The sequence below is a fragment of the Heteronotia binoei genome, chromosome 20 (genome assembly GCF_032191835.1).
Source record: "Heteronotia binoei isolate CCM8104 ecotype False Entrance Well chromosome 20, APGP_CSIRO_Hbin_v1, whole genome shotgun sequence".
Lineage (NCBI taxonomy): Eukaryota > Metazoa > Chordata > Lepidosauria > Squamata > Gekkonidae > Heteronotia > Heteronotia binoei.
Genome location: NC_083242.1, coordinates 26,069,881 through 26,085,742, shown reverse-complemented (window position 1 = coordinate 26,085,742; position 15,862 = coordinate 26,069,881). Strand labels below are relative to the sequence as shown.

The following is a 15,862-nucleotide window of genomic DNA, read 5'->3' as shown; positions in this document are numbered from 1 at the left end:
CATCTAGTGCCTCTCCCCAAAATACCCCCCAAGTTTCAAAACGATTGGACCAGAGGGTCCAATTCTATGAGCCCCAAAATATGGTGCCCCTACCCTTAATTATTTCCTATGGAAGAAAGGCATTTTAAAAGGTGTGCTGTCCCTTTAAATGTGATGGCCAGAACTCACTTGGAGTTCAATTATGCTTGTCACATCCTTGTTCTTGGCTCCACCCCCAATGTCTCCTGGCTCCACCCCCAAAGTCTCCTGGCTCCACCCCCAAAGTCCCCAGATTTTTCTTTAATTGGACTTGGCAACCCTTCGGGTGGCTTGCTGGCCTATTGACTGAGGAGGGAGAGCCCCATGCGAGCGAGGCCTGCTTGGGCTGCCTGAACCTCAAGCCAGCCCAGACCTCAAGCCAGCCCAAGCAGGCCTTGCTCACCCGGAGCTCCCCTTTCTTGCATCGGGTTGCTTTTGACTGGGGGGGGGGCATATGCTAATGAGTTATGCTAATGAGCTCCACCACATATTTTTCTACAAAACGACCCATGGGTTGGCATAATCTGTCAGCGAATTTGTCTCCTGCCACTTTAGGGTTGCCAAGTCCAATTCAAGAAATATCTGGGGACTTTAGGGGTGGAGCCAGGAGACTTTGGGGGTGGAGCCAGGAGATATTAGGGGTGGAGCCAAGATCAAGGCTGTGACAAGCATAATTGAACTCCAAAGGGTGTTCTGGCCCTCACATTTAAAGGGACGGCACACCTTTTCAATGCCTTCCTTCCATAGGAAATAATGAAAGATAGGGGCACCTTCTTTTGGGGCTCATAGAATTGGACCCCCTGGTCCAATCTTTTTGAAACTTGGAGGGTATTTTGGGGAGAAGCACTAAATGCTATACTGAAAATTTGGTGCCTCTACCTCAAAAAACAGCCCCCCAGAACCCCAGATACTCGCGGACCAATTCTCCATGATTTTTTATGGGAATAAATCTCCATAGGGAATAACAGAGTTCCCAGCAGACATTTCCTTCCCCTCCCCCCGCTTTCTGACGACCCTGAAGCGGGGGGAGGGCCTCCAAACCGGGGGATCCCCTGCCCCCACCTGGGGATTGGCAACCCTATGCCACTTTTACCCTTTAAACGGAGGTGAAGTGGGACTAGACAGTGGAATGGGGTTCTTAAAAGGCCTTGAAATATGTGAACGCTCTGAAGTGGTCTTGAGCCACCACTAAGTTCAACAACCCTCCATTGAAAGAAAGAAACCATAAGCACATCAGAGCCCTTTAAAAGAATGCTGGAAAAAAACCTACTGGGCTGATCTACCCCATTCCTTGGCTCCATAAAGGTACCAAGGGACTCCATCGATGTCCAAAGCATGCGCCAAACCACCTACTCCCCTAGACTCAGCTTTCTCACTTTCCAGCTCTGCTCCTCCAATCTACTTTCCCTCTTTGTTTTTCTCACTCTCCAGGTTTTTTTCATTTCCTCCGCCCACTCTGCCACCCACCACATTTGAAAAAAAAAACAACCCCCGCTTGCAATAGTGCTAGCAGGCGCATATAGGCTGTCTCCCCCAAAAAGGCCCGCCTTGAGTGAAGAAGCCCAACCAATCACAGCAAAGAGAATGGGAGAACCAAGCTCAGGTTGCGAATAAAAGACCATCTCTGGCAGGTACGCACGCAGCTGGCGCAGGACTTCTGGCTAATCCCTGCGTAAGCCCAATATTGAATTTTGCTTCGGACGTACATTCTTAACAGTTTCCAAACACCTCTAGAAGTCTATGAAGCAATGCCTACCGATGGCAAAAACAAAAGAGCTCAAAAGACTCCATAATAAAAAAAAAAAAGAATTCCAGCACTCCGTTCGCCTTTGAACCATTCTCTTTTTTTGAAAGAAGGAGAATGAGAATTGCAGAGTTGCAAGTTTCAGAATGGTCAGAGGAATTCTAAAGCGTTCAAAGCAGTAAGAGGGATTTCAGCGGGTTCTCTGATCCAAGATGGCCTACAAACAGTTGAGGGCTAAACAGGGAGCCACATTCCTGACACAGGGCTAAAGGAACTCCTTAAGGAACACTTCCCTTTTACTAATAAACTCGTTTGACCAAAGGGCTTGATCAGAACTTAAGGAGTACTGCTAGGCCTACACTAGGCTTCCCAATCCCCAGGTCCCAGAGGGGGGTCCCCCAGTTTTACAGGCTTCCCCCCTCCCACAGCCAGCTGGCTGGCGGGGGAAGCCCCACCCCCACAACCATCATGCACCGCCATGAACGATTCCCATAGGGAATTGATCTGTGGGTATCAGGGGCTCTGAGGGGGCTGTTTTTTGAGCTAGATGCGCCAAATTTTCAGTATAGCATCTAGTGCCTCTCCCCAAAATACCCCCTAACTTTCAAAAGGATTGGACCAGGGGGTCCAATTCTATGAGCCCCAAAAGAAGGTGCCCCTATCCTTCATTATTTTCTACAGAAGGAAGACATTTTAAAAGGTGTGCTGTCCCTTTAAATGTGATGGCCAGAACTCCCTTTGGAGTTCAATGATGCTTGCCACACCCTTGCTCCTGGCTCTGCCCCCAATGTCTCCTGGCTCCACCCCCAAAGTCTCCTGGCTCCACCCCCAAAGTCCCCAGATATTTCTTGAATTGGACTTGGCAACCCTAGCCTACACAAAGCAAGACAGAATTTCTTTCTCAAAAGGCAGGCAGGAACCAGGTCAAGAAAAGGGGAGGAAATTCCCTTTAGGCGGATGGTAACGTGTATTGCAAATGCAAAAGCTGCTGCTTGCATTGCCTCCCCCTCCCCCCCCTGAAGTCTGTGGGCTGGGTCCCTTGAACTTGCCCCCCAAAGCCCAGTCCTGACAGAACCCCTGATGCTCCAACCGTTCCCCCTCCCCTCCCCAGACATGATGAATGTGACTGAGAGTGCGAAAACAGCACCAATTGTCTTTGCGGAGGGGACTGACTAACACGGATTAGTCACAAAATGGTGTCCCAATAAGAGAGCTTATTAAGATCAGCAGGACACGGGCTTATATATGGTGCCGAAGAGAAGCCACGGGGGATTTCCTGACCGCAGAAAGCCCTGCGAAGGTCGACGGGATGAGGATCAAGGGATCCTGGATGCATTACTCAGAGGACCGGGGTGTGAACCAGCAGGGCCCCCTCAGAGAAGTTATGCCTGACAAGAAAAAAGGTTGCATCACCTGACCGCATTTGATCTCTCTGCCAGTGGAAAGAGGCATTCCCCTCAACCCCCTGCCTCCCCCACACACACCAAAAAAAACCCCATGGATGAGAAGATGGGTAGTCACTGACTGAGCTCTAGTTTGGGAAAGAGGAGCTGCTAGCAAAGTTCAGCAGATCAGAATATCCACCAGTTCCACTCAAAGAGCACAGACCTCCCTTACGAGGGCTTCGTGTGACCAGAATGCACCTGGAGACAGAAACAGGCTTCACTCCACGGCGATGAAAGTTCCACCGCATGCAGTGTTGTTTGCTTTTGATTCTGAGTTTCCCTCATGTCAGACAATGAGGGCAGGCAGATGGTGCTCTAGCTGCCACAGGTTCAGAAGCTCAAGGTCTAACCGGATTGTACACTGAGCATTTTGTGCATGAGGCTCTCAAACCCCTCTACAATACCCACAACATCGACCTCTGCCTGCTAACAACCACGTTGGTGGGGCTGTGGCCCAGTGGCCGAGCATCCGCTTAGCATGCAAAAGGCCCCAGGTTCAGTCCCTGGCACCTCCAATTCGAAGGATCAAGCAGTAGGTGATACAAAAGTCCTCTGCCTGAGACCCTGAAAGATATAGGGAAGTCGGTAGGGCCGATCCTCATCACAGTGCTCTTCTCTAATCGATGGGGGAGGGCACGATGGAGCGCAGCGCTGCGGAGGGAGGGCGGGAGGCAGCAGCAGGGGGGCGGGGTGGGGAATGGCTGTCAGGCAGCCTGCCTGGGGCGCCATGCACCCTAAAGCTGGCACTGCCTCTTCCTCTTCTGCTGGCTGCAGGTAGGGGAGCCATTCTGTCAGTAGCTTCGAACTCTCTTATTTCTCTCTCTGTCCCCCAGCTTCCCATGTCCCACAGGATATCCCGACACCCGGCCACCCAAAATTTTCTGGCTCCACCCCTGCTCTGCTGAAGTCCTTTCTCTTCCCAAACTCTGTCATCCCCAGGTTCCACTCCCCAAACCTCCAGGCATTTCCCAACCTGGGGTCTGCAACCCTACCGACAGGTGAAGAGACATGATATGACTGCAATAATCTTCAAACAGGACACGCAACAAGGCCCTTCTCTTTCGGAAAGCTTCCAGGTCCCAAGCAGAGGAAGCTGCCTTATATTGAGTCAGGCCATTGGTCTGTCATGTCCACTCTGAGCAGCAGTAGCTCTCCAGGGTCTCACATCATTTGTTCCTTTCAACTGGAGATGCTGGGAACTGAGCCTGAGATCTTCTGCACCACAGCCTTGGGCGTGAGATCTTCTGCACCACAGCCTTGGGCGTGCTATTCTCTGCACGGCCACACCCCTAGAAACTCGCGTTTCCATAGCACATACCGTGGGATACATCTGGCTTGGCAGAAGATGTGTCTGGGAAGATTTCGGTATTCTGTGCTCTCCTCGGACACAGACACGGCAGGGGAGACATCACGATCGCACCTCTCGAACCATCGAAGACACTAGAGCTTGAGCCTGGAGCTTCATATTTTAAGGCCTACCTTGGTAAACTAACAGAGGCTGCAATTGCTTAGGCTCTGGAGCCATTTCTGGGCAGAACAGTGTATACAGCTTTGCTCCTGGGGTACCGTAGAGGAAAAGTTGTATTTATATATATATTTTGACTTATATCCCGCCCTTCCCACCGAAGTGGCTCAGGGCGGCTTACAACACAATAAACTCACATAAATTCAGCTTAAAACCATCAAATTGATCCCAGCAAAATCCAAAAACAAACCTAGAATCCAGTGCTTTATTAGCCTAACCAAATTAGCATGAAACTCCATAGCAGAAGCAAAGCAGATCTGGATCTGGCGAATGTGTAAATGGGAGGCATCCTAGGAGCTTAAGGTAAGAAGAAGAAGAATGTGCCGCCAAGTCACAACCGACTCTGGGCAGCCTCAACCGTAGGGTGTTCAAGGCAAGAGATGAGTAGAGGTGGCCTGACCTGGCCTCCCTCCGCGTAGCATCTCCTGTCTTCCTTGGCGGGCTCCCATCCAAGGACCAACCGTGGCCAATCCTGCTTAGCTCGCAAGCTCTGACAAGCTCAGGTCAAATTGGGCTATTCAGGCCTTGAATTCCACGATGGATGACAAGTGGGGGAACAAATGTAGTCAACAATGGACTGTTCATCGCCAGCCTCCGAACAGGGTGGCTCTGGTGCAAATGCTGTAAGCCTGGCCATTTTGCCCCAGCTTGGACAACAGAGATGTATCAGCTGGACTGCCATTCTACCCTCCAGGCCTAGCTATGGGTCTGGCCACCCACAGGCTCAGCAAGGAGCAGCTATTTTTTATTTCTGGTTGCAATGAAGGGGTAGAGGCTTGGAACGCAATCTTGTAAAGCTAATGTGGGGTGGTGGCATTTGATTTACAGCGCCCTTTCCCTTCTCCCGTGAGCCCATGGCCCTTCTTCTTCCTTCGCTGTTTATTTTGTAAATAAAGCAGAGCCTTCAGCACTGACCGAACTTTAAAGAGCCTTTAACCACTTATCGTAAAACGCACCAAGTGCCATGAAGGTTTATGGCATCATTAAAGGGAACCTGCAAAAGAAGAGCAATAACTTAAGCGAATAATTAGATTTTAAACCCACCATTAAAATGCGTCTGTAGCTGTCCCGGTCGATGCCCCAAAGCTTCAGGTCTGTCTTAGCTTTGACGGTGGCGGCCCTCGGTGTCCCATAGATGAGCGCCAGCTCCCCAAAGCTCCCTCCTTCGCTGATGTTGGTCACCAAATCACCATTTACATATACCTACGGGTTAAACAAAAGCAGACAGGGGGATTTAATTGTGGGGGGACATAGGGTTTGACTGTCCTCAAAATACACATTAACTCCCACCCGGTGCCCCCCCCCCCAAATAGCTGTCTTTCACATACTACAGTCTCTACAAGTCAACAGTACCACAACAATAGCCAAGTCATTTCCTCACAGAGTCGAGGGGGTGGGGGGAGAGGAAAGAAACAACCTGCTTTGTGGACAGAATTTCAAGTCTCGCTTTCCGACAATGACTGTATTTACTCTTTGAGTTTCCAGCTCCCTGTGGTTTGTTGGCATCAAAGCCTGCCCTTTTTTCTTTTCCTTTCTAGAGTGTGGTGTGCACACAGAACCAAAGGGCAGAACTGTCACCCTTTAAAAAAAAAAAATGCCTTTTCATTAACACTGTCCGGCTTGAAAGAAGGAGAGGAGATAGCCGCAGTGTGGTTTGTAGGGAAACACTGTCACGGTGAAGCTAAAAGGGGAATCCAGCACGGAAAGAGAAAACATCTCACACAAAGGGAGCCTTTCTTCTGTTAACTTGGTTGGTGAAGTTCTGGCTGTTTCTAAGAACATGTGTGCATGGCCTACTTTGCGCAGTGCATTTTCTACAGATGTCCACAGCACGGCAGCGATTGGCTAGGAGGCAGTGTCAACACCTCCTTAAGTTTGTGAGGCAGCCATTTTGAGCACTGAAATCAGAAGTGGTGATTGGTCAGGAGAAAAGGCTGGCCCTGCTGTGAGAACCTGAGGTAGCCATCTTGAGTACTAAAAACAGAAACAGTTGGTTAAGTGACAGGACCAACCTAACCTTGAACTATCTTCACAGAGATACAGTTCTCACAATTCTTTTAGGAAAGAGTTACGGCTATGGTCTAGCTATGCTCCCAGAGAAGGGATATTATTTCCTCCCTTCCCCGGTGACTGACCAAGAACACAACAAGCTGCCATCTGGACCTGCTACAGCTCTCCCTCGATGGGAACTTAAGGACCTGCGCTCACTTCCCCAATAAAAATGCCATCTTCTAGTAGCAGCCACATAAAAGGAAGTCACTGTATCGAAACCCTCAGCGTTGGGCCAGACTTGACCGTAAATTTTGTCTTCGCAATGATGACAACGTACACTGATGATACATTGTCCTGTCATCCTGTCCTTCGGCTGAAAGTTCAGCCATGCTAAATTTGCTTTGCAGATCTAACTTGGGAGGCAGGGCGGGGGCGGGGAGGGAGGCTGAAGAAAGACTTCTGCAGAAGAATTCTATTTAAAAACCCCGTTTATTCCAGTGCTCTGAAATTTCCTGAGAAAGAAAACGACGGGTAAAAAAATTCGGAACTGCTTTTTAAAAGATCGGAATGAACAGTTTTAAAAGCCTGCATCTTGGAAGACTAACAATGTGATCCTGAGCACACTTCTACCCTTCTAAATGCACCCAAGTCAGTGAGTTTGGAAACTCTGCTTGGGATCACACAGTTAAAGATCCCACCCTCCTACCCCTGCCTAAGCCTAAAAGATTAATCCTAAACAGGTCTACTCAGATAACTTACTATTCAGGGTTACTCAGTGGGGTTTACTCCCAGGCAGGGCTGTCTTAAAGCATGGGCCCCATGGGCACTTGCCTGTGCGCCCCATGAGCATAGGGGCCCCATACTAACCTGTGTATGATGCAGTACTTAGCAACCATTTACATTTTTATTCCTGTGAGTTATTGTCATAGGGGCCCAGTACACTGCTTTGCCCGAGGCCCATAATGCTGTTAAGATGGCCCTGCTCCCAGGAAAGCATCCTTCGTATTGCAAATTTCAAGCAAAATCCAGAACATTTCCAATTTTTTTTTTTAAAAAAAAACATTTTACAAATTTACAAACTTAGTGAAAACAGGACAAGAAAGGCTCCACAAAATCAATCACTGGGATTCATTATATTTGATTCTATCAACTTGCCTCACTATCATGTGACGCCATCATGTCACATGACAGCATTGCATCATGTGTAGGGTTGCCAACCCCCAGGCGGGGGCAGGGGATCTCCCGGTTTGGAGACCCTCCCCCCGCTTCAGGGTCGTCAGGAAGTGGGGGGGGAGGGGAGGGAAATGTCTGCTGGGAACTCTGTTATTCCCAATGGAGATTTATTCCCATAGAAAATCATGGAGAATTGATCTGCGGGTATCTGGGGCTCTGGGGGAGTTGTTTTTTGGGGTAGAGGCACCAAATTTTCAGTATAGCATCTAGTGCCTCTCCCCAAAATATCCTCCAAGTTTCAAAAAGATTGGACCAGGGGGTCCAATTCTATGAGCCCCAAAAGAAGGTGCTCCTATCCATTATTTCCTATGGAAGGAAGGCATTGAAAAGGTGTGCTGTCCCTTTAAATGTGATGGCCAGAACTCCCTTTGGAGTTTAATTATGCTTGTCACAGCCTTGATCTTGGCTCCACCCCTAATATCTCCTGGCTCCACCCCCAAAGTCCCCAGATATTTCTTCAATTGGACTTGGCAACCCTAATCATGTGCCACAATCCCATGACCCATTACTGACATCATCATGCTGCGCAACTTCTAACAATCTGGAGCAAAAGGCGGGGAAATGCATAACTTTTACAGCAACCAGACTCAGGAGAACTTGGCACAAGGTGACATCTTTGACAGCAGCCCTGGGTTTCTCATAATACATAGCTTCACAAAGCTTCTCTGAGGGCACTAATGATAACATCACAGCTCTGCGTGGAAACTTGCAAGAAAGCCTACTGGGTGACTGAAAGTTCACAAAGATGGCTTACTAGAGAGAGTTGACCACGAGACCATATCCTCCCTCTCCCAAAACAGGGCATCCAATGAAGCTGATGAGTGAATTTGGGACAGACAAAAGGAAATATTTCTTTACACAATGAGTAATTAAAATGCGGAATTTGTTGCCAAAGGACATAGCGATGGCCACAGGCACAGATGGCTTTAAAATGAGATTAGCTGCACGGAGGAGAGGTCTATCAGTGGCTACTAGCCATGGACTAAAGGGAACCTCTAGGCAGGGTACTTTCAAACGTTCCGAACAATGCACTTCCAGTGCACTTTGCGACTGGATTTTACTGTCTAAAATGGCAAAAGCCACTTGCAAATGATCGCTAGAGTGCACTGAAAATACATTGGAAAGTGCATCACTTGGGGAATGTGAAAGCACCCGCAGCCAGCCTCTGGACGCCAGTGCCAGGAGGCAACCTTAAAGGAAGATCTTTGTCTCTGTGCTCTGTTGTTTTACCTCTAGGAGCACCGACTGGCTGCTGTTGTTGGACCCTCACTGGTCTGATCCAGCAGGGCTCTTCTGATGTTCTTATGACCTTGAGGCAGTTACTCTCTCTCAGCCTAACCTACCTCACAAGGTTGTTGTAAGGATACAAGGAGAGGGAGGGAAGCCAGGGCTTTTTTTTTTTGTAGCAGGAACTCCTTTGCGTATTAGGCCACACACCTCTGATGTAGCCAGTCCTCCTGGAGCTTACAGTAAACCCTGTAACAAGAGCCTTGTAAGCTCTTGGAGGATTGGCTACATCAGGGGTGTGTGGCCTAATATGCAAAGGAGGTCCTGCTAGAATTCCTTACAGGGCTCTTAGAACAGGGCCTACTGTTAGCTCTTGGAGGATTGGCTACATCAGGGGTGTGTGGCCTAATATGCAAAGGAGGTCCTGCTAGAATTCCTTACAGGGCTCTTAGAACAGGGCCTCCTGTAAGCTCTTGGAGGATTGGCTACATCAGGGGTGTGTGGCCTAATATGCAAAGGAGGTCCTGCTAGAATTCCTTACAGGGCTCTTAGAACAGGGCCTACTGTTAGCTCTTGGAGGATTGGCTACATCAGGGGTGTGTGGCCTAATATGCAAAGGAGGTCCTGCTAGAATTCCTTACAGGGCTCTTAGAACAGGGCCTACTGTAAGCTCTTGGAGGATTGGCTACATCAGGGGTGTGTGGCCTAATATGCAAAGGAGGTCCTGCTAGAATTCCTTACAGGGCTCTTAGAACAGGGCCTACTGTTAGCTCTTGGAGGATTGGCTACACCAGGGGTGTGTGGCCTAATATGCAAAGGAGGTCCTGCTAGAATTCCTTACAGGGCTCTTAGAACAGGGCCTCCTGTAAGCTCTTGGAGGATTGGCTACATCAGGGCTGTGTGGCCTAATATGCAAAGGAGTTCGGCTACAAAAAAAGCCCTAAGGGAAGCCACATCCTGAGCATCTTGGATGCAAGGGAGGATAATAAATATGAAACGTTTTTTTAAAAATTCCTATGTCTAATCTATCTCTCCTCACCTCTGTAACAGCTCCCCCTCAATTACCATGTTTGGGCTGCAGGAAACAGATGGAGGAAAATACCTGCACATTTATCAACACGGAGATGGGAGCTCCATAGGAAAATGTGTGAAGACTTTCCCCTAGCCATCCTGTGCAGTGCAGGCATGTGGAAACAGAATTGATTTCAAAACACAAAGATGCGGGGATGAAGATGGGGTTTGCACAGGTTAGGCATCTATGCACTGCCCCTTAAAAATGCTGGTACGGATGCAAACATTCCTCCTAGGCTAACTGTGCAGCTGACCTCACCTGCACAGTAGTTAGAGGACCTCTTAATTTATATTTTTTTATTTGCTTTTATGTAACTTATTTATTTACTAATGTATTTGCTTTATTTGTCCCCCATGATTCTCCCCAAAGGAGACTCCATCATTCTCCTCCCTTCCATTTTATCCTCACAACAATCCTGTAAGGCAGGTTAGGCTCAGAGTATGTGACTGGCTCAAGGTCAGCCAGCCTCCATGGCAAAAGTGGGGATTTGAACCTGGGTCTCTCAGATATTTAAGAGCCCCATGGCGCAGAGTGCTAAAGCTGGAGTACTGCTGTCCTAAGCTCTGCTCACAACCAGAGTTCGATCCCCGGCGGAAGTTGGGTTCAGGTAGCCGGCTCCAGGTTGACTCAGCCTTCCATCCTTCCGAGGTCGGTAAAATGAGTCCCCAGCTTGCTGGGGGGAAAGCGTAGATGACGGGAAGGCAATGGCAAACCACTCCGTAAAAAGTCTGCCGTGAAAACGTTGTGAAAGCAACGTCACCCCAGAGTCGGAAACAACTGGTGCTTGCACAGGGGACCTTTCCTTTTCCTCCCAGATATTAGTCTGACACTCCTACCCACGAGACCAAGACTGGCTCTCTGCAAAAAGAACGTAGAGCTGCAGATTCCAAAATACAGACAGCGATGGTGCACAATGAAGCCTGCCACTTTTCAGAAGACCAAAAACGTTCCAGAGAGCTTATTGTTTTCACTTTCCTTTTGATATGAGCCACTGAAGTTCTCAGGACCGGCTTCCAAGTTTCCCAAGTTAGCTTGCCTCAGCCCTCTTTTGTGCTTTCAGAGTGCTGGCCCAGTCCTTGGTTAACAATGACAGTGTCCATTACTTTAGAGAGCAAAGGCTTTCTCAGAATAAACAGTGTAAAACAAAAACACGACATGTGGCAATTCTCCCCTCTTTACCTGCATGCACTCTCACTTCATTACACACCAAGTTGAACACCCTGCCTTCCTCCATGACAGCCCTGCAAAATAGGTTAGGCTCTCACTGAAAAGAACGATTCCCGTAGGGTATAATGGAGAATTGATCCATGATATCTGGGGCCCTGGAGAGGCTGTTTTTTGAGGCAAATTTGCTGCAGAGCATCTGGTGCCTCTCCTCAAAATACCCTCCACATTTCCAAAAGATTGGACCAGGGGTTCCAATTCTACAAGCCCCCAGAAGAAAGTGCCCCTCTCCTTCATTATTTCCAACGGAAGGAAGGCATTTAAAAGGTGTGTGGTCCCTTTAAATGTGATGGCCAGAACTCCCTTTGGAGTTCAATTATGCTTGCTCCACCCCCAAAGTCTCCTGGCTCCACCCCCAAAGTCCCCAGATATTTCTTGAATTGGACCAGGCAACCCTATCACCCAGTGACCTTTGCAGCGGAACAGGAAATTTAACCCTGGATCTCTTCAGTCCCCAAACTAGAGCTGCTAGAGTGCAGTATTAAAAGGATATAAGCAGGGCCGTAGCCAGGATTTAAAAGGTTGGGAGGCTTTTTAAAAAGTCAGGGGGCACCCTTTCCCATCCACTGCGGGGCTTGCTGCTTCTCAGAAGCTTTCTGGGGTAGGGGCAAAAGCTGGAGGTTCTGAAAGTGGCCAAGTCGAGGCAGAAAACCCTAAAACTTCGGGCTCCAGAAGGGAGTGCATCTTGCATGCAAGCAGGGGGGTTTTCCTTCCACCTCCCTCTCCCCCACTCCAGTACTTTGCAGTCAGCAGCTCCATCTGTCCCCCTCCCGCCCTGGCCCAATCCACGTGGCTTCCTCTGCCTCCTGCTCCTCCTCTCCGCCTGTTGCTTTTGTTGCTGCAGTGCACTGGGCCCTGCTCAGCTCTCCCAGGACTGGCTGCCGCTGCTGGTGCTTTGCTGGCTCAGCCATAGCAAAAATAAAAATCAAAAGCAGACTGCACTCTGGAGGGCCCCCTGGGAGTTGGGGGGGTGGGGCTGATTGGAAGTCAGGGGGCAGTGCCCCCACAGGCCCCCCTGTGGCTACAGGCCTGGATATGTTAGCAGGGTTGCCAAGTCTGGGCTGAGAAATTCCTGGAGATTTGGGATGGGCAAGGAAGGCTTAGGGAGGGGAAGGAATTCATCAGGGTTTGATGGCCTGAGCCAGTTTGGTGTAGTAGTTAAGTGTGCAGATTTTTATCTGGGAGAACCGGGTTTGATTCCCTACTCCTCCACTTGCACCTGCTGGAATGGCCTTGGGTCGGCCATAGCTCTGGCAGAGGTTGTCCTTGAAAGGGCAGCTGCTGTGAGAGCCCTCTCCAGCCCCACCCACCTCACAGGGTGTCTGTTGTAGGGGAGGAAGGGAAAGGAGATTGTAGGCCGCTCTGAGACTCTGTCCTTGAAAGGGCAGCTGCTGTGAGAGCCCTCTCCAGCCCCACCCATCTCACAGAGTGTTTGTTGTGGGGGGAGGAAGGTACAGGAGATTGTAGGCCACTATGAGACTCTGCCCTTGAAAGGGCAGCTGCTGTGAGAGCCCTCTCAGCCCCACCCACCTCACAGAGTGTCTGTTGGGGGGGGGAGGAAGGGAAAGGAGATTGTAGGCCATTCTGAGACTCTGAGATTCAGAGTGGAGGGTGGGGTATAAATCTGCAATTCTTCTTCTTCTGAAGTTCATCCTGCAAAGCAGCAATTTTCTCCAGAGGAACTGAGCTTGGTCATCTGGAGACAGAGACAGAGGCTGGCAACCCTTAGTCATGCTGCCCCTAGTGTGGAATTTGACTTCTTCTGGAGCTTGTCCCACCAAGTATACATAACCTTCATAGGGCTTATTTGCAAGAGGCAGAGTCCTTAGAATTACTGCACAAAATCCTGTGGGTTGAACAGGACAACAGCCATAACAGAGAAAGGGGGGGGGGGGGTTGTTTTCCATTCCTTGTGAAAATCTATTTTAAAAGCTTGTCTGACACTGTTTTTGTGTTTTGGAGGGGGGGGGGGAGGACTGAGGTTTGCAAAATTAAAGTAACCAATAGGAAGACAGTTTATATTTGGAAACATGGATTAAAAAATTCTTCCCTCACAATACGCACTCTCAAGCATGTAGTTTCAACTAGGGATAGACATGGACTGAACTGTGAACTGAAATTCATCACATACTGAGCCCAGTTCATCGTTCAGTAACCTCGGTTCATGCCATCCAATCCCCAGAAACCTCCCAGGTAGCTCTGGGAGGTTTGTGTGGTTCATGTCAGCAGATGACACACATTTATGCTTCCCCACATCTTGTGGGCAGGTAGCCAGGTTGCTCTGGGTACCCACGGCGACTGGCTGACCAGAGAACCTAAAATACTGCTCTCCTGTCTGACATATTTATCCATAATCAGAAGTCTGCATATGAATCCATAAATTGCCATGAGGGTATTTCTCACCAGCTCACTGGGTTAAGTGAGACCACTGTGGCGGAGTGGCAGACCTTGGAAGGAGAAAAGCCGAATGGCACAAACATCTGGGTCCCTCCAGCCCATTTTGTGGCATGTCACACCTGATGCCACGGCCATTTGCCAGTCCAAAGTGCATTGTCAATGGGGCGGGAGTGCGCTCCAGATTAACGTCTCTTGACGATTCATTGAACTCTGCGCAAATTCAGATTTGTTGGTCTCAAAGGTGCCACTCAATCTGTCAGGAATAGCCTGGCCTATCGATGTCAGAGCAGCAAAGCAGTCACATCCTGTATATAAAGAACGGACACTGTCATTTCTACGGTGGTCATGCAACCTTTTCCTTTTGCCAATTGCACAGGTAATCTCCAAATTTGCTTGCACCTTTTGTGGCATTATCACGCCGCATTTATAGGCTCCATAGACAAACGTTGCAAAAAATAAAAGGGGGGGGGGGATTCAGCACAAGGAAACAGAAAGTAAGCACACAAAAATAACTGCTCTGGAATCCAGTTTTGAAAAAATGAAACTGAAAAATGAAACAGGGATTTCTGATCAAAACCACGGAGCTGTGAAATTAGAAAGATGGACTTTCTGTAAAAAGAAGCTCCAGATCTTGCTTTTTCAACAGAGTAATGGCAGCCCTATGGACCATTAACTTAACCCAAGATGCACCATGATACTCCGATAATAAATCACTGACTATCCTATGAAATCAACCAATCAGATTTCTGACACATCTCTGCATCAATGACTACTCTGAACCTCTGTGGAAAACAGGAAATTCTGACCCATCGGTGCACTGGGTGTGGCAGGAGCATTCTGCAGAACTATCCTTTTACAGGGGTGATCGCCTGTTGCATCTCTTCATGAGTCATCGTTCTGGGCGTTCTTCCTTTGAAGTGAGGAAGAATGATCAGAACAGTGACTCATGCCTAAAGACAGGGTGCAGGCTTCTCTGAGGATGGGTAATTCTTACTTTTAGATACTTCAGAAGTAAACTTTTTGGGGGGGGGTGTCAGAGTGAGCTCTGCATTCAAGTTTATTTCAGGGGCTGGCGGAGTCTAACAAAACATTCCAATCGAATATCTGCAGCAAAGGCCGCCTAACCATGTGCTTTGAAGCTGAAAGCAGCAGGGGGAGGGAGCGATTTGGAGAAGTCAAGGGAATGCCACGTTGCCCCAGTCCCTTTCCCCAGCTGTTTTCCCCGTCCATGGGATTCTTAGCAAGATACTTCATAGAGACATCTAACCCTAAGGCTGACAGCTTCGGGTTGCGAAATTCCTGGGGATCTGGGAGATGGACCTGGGGAGAGTGGGATTTGGAGGGGGAGCTTCAGCAGGGTATAATGCCATAGAGTCCATCCTCCAAACAGCCATTTCCTCCAAGGATTTGATCTTGGTTATCTGGAGATACACTGTAACAGCAGGGAATCTCCAGGTACCACATAGACGTCAGCAACTCTACCTGAAACTCCATGGGGAAGTGGAGGGGAAAAGGGGTAGAAGGACAAAGCAGAGAATGTGCAAGGCATGGGAAGGGTCAGAATAACAGAATCATGGAGAGGACCTCCAGGGTTATCTAGTCCAACCCCCTGCATAATGCAGGAAACTCACAGATACCTCCCCCTAAATTCACAGGATCTTCATTGCTGTCAGATGGCCATCCAGCCTCTGTTTAAAAACCTCCAAGGAAGGAGAGTTAAGCACCCTCCTACCCACAATGTTTTGCAACAGGCTGTTTAGTTAGATCCTAAGTTATCAGATGTTTGGGAAATGCTGGGCTAATAGATGTAGAACGGCCAAACAAATTATCTATCTCTCAAATCTATTTTATTTATTTATGTATATAAAACATCAGCTGCCTTTCTACAATTGCATCCAAGGGTTGTAAAAGAGCTTGCGGATGTAATCTCTGAGCCTCTGGCTATTATTTTTGAGAATTCTTAGAGAACAGGAGAGGTGCCGGAA

At 48.8% G+C, this 15,862-nt stretch overlaps 1 protein-coding gene across 1 annotated transcript in view; it reads right to left on the bottom strand.

Moving 5' to 3' along the window:
* Positions 1 to 15,862, bottom strand: part of PRKAR1B (protein kinase cAMP-dependent type I regulatory subunit beta) — a 166,102-nt gene that overhangs the window by 64,795 nt on the left and 85,445 nt on the right. The window contains exon 7 of the mRNA XM_060260551.1: positions 5,777 to 5,935. Coding sequence (XP_060116534.1) covers positions 5,777 to 5,935 — 159 coding nt within the window. The remainder of the gene's footprint in view (positions 1 to 5,776; positions 5,936 to 15,862) is intronic.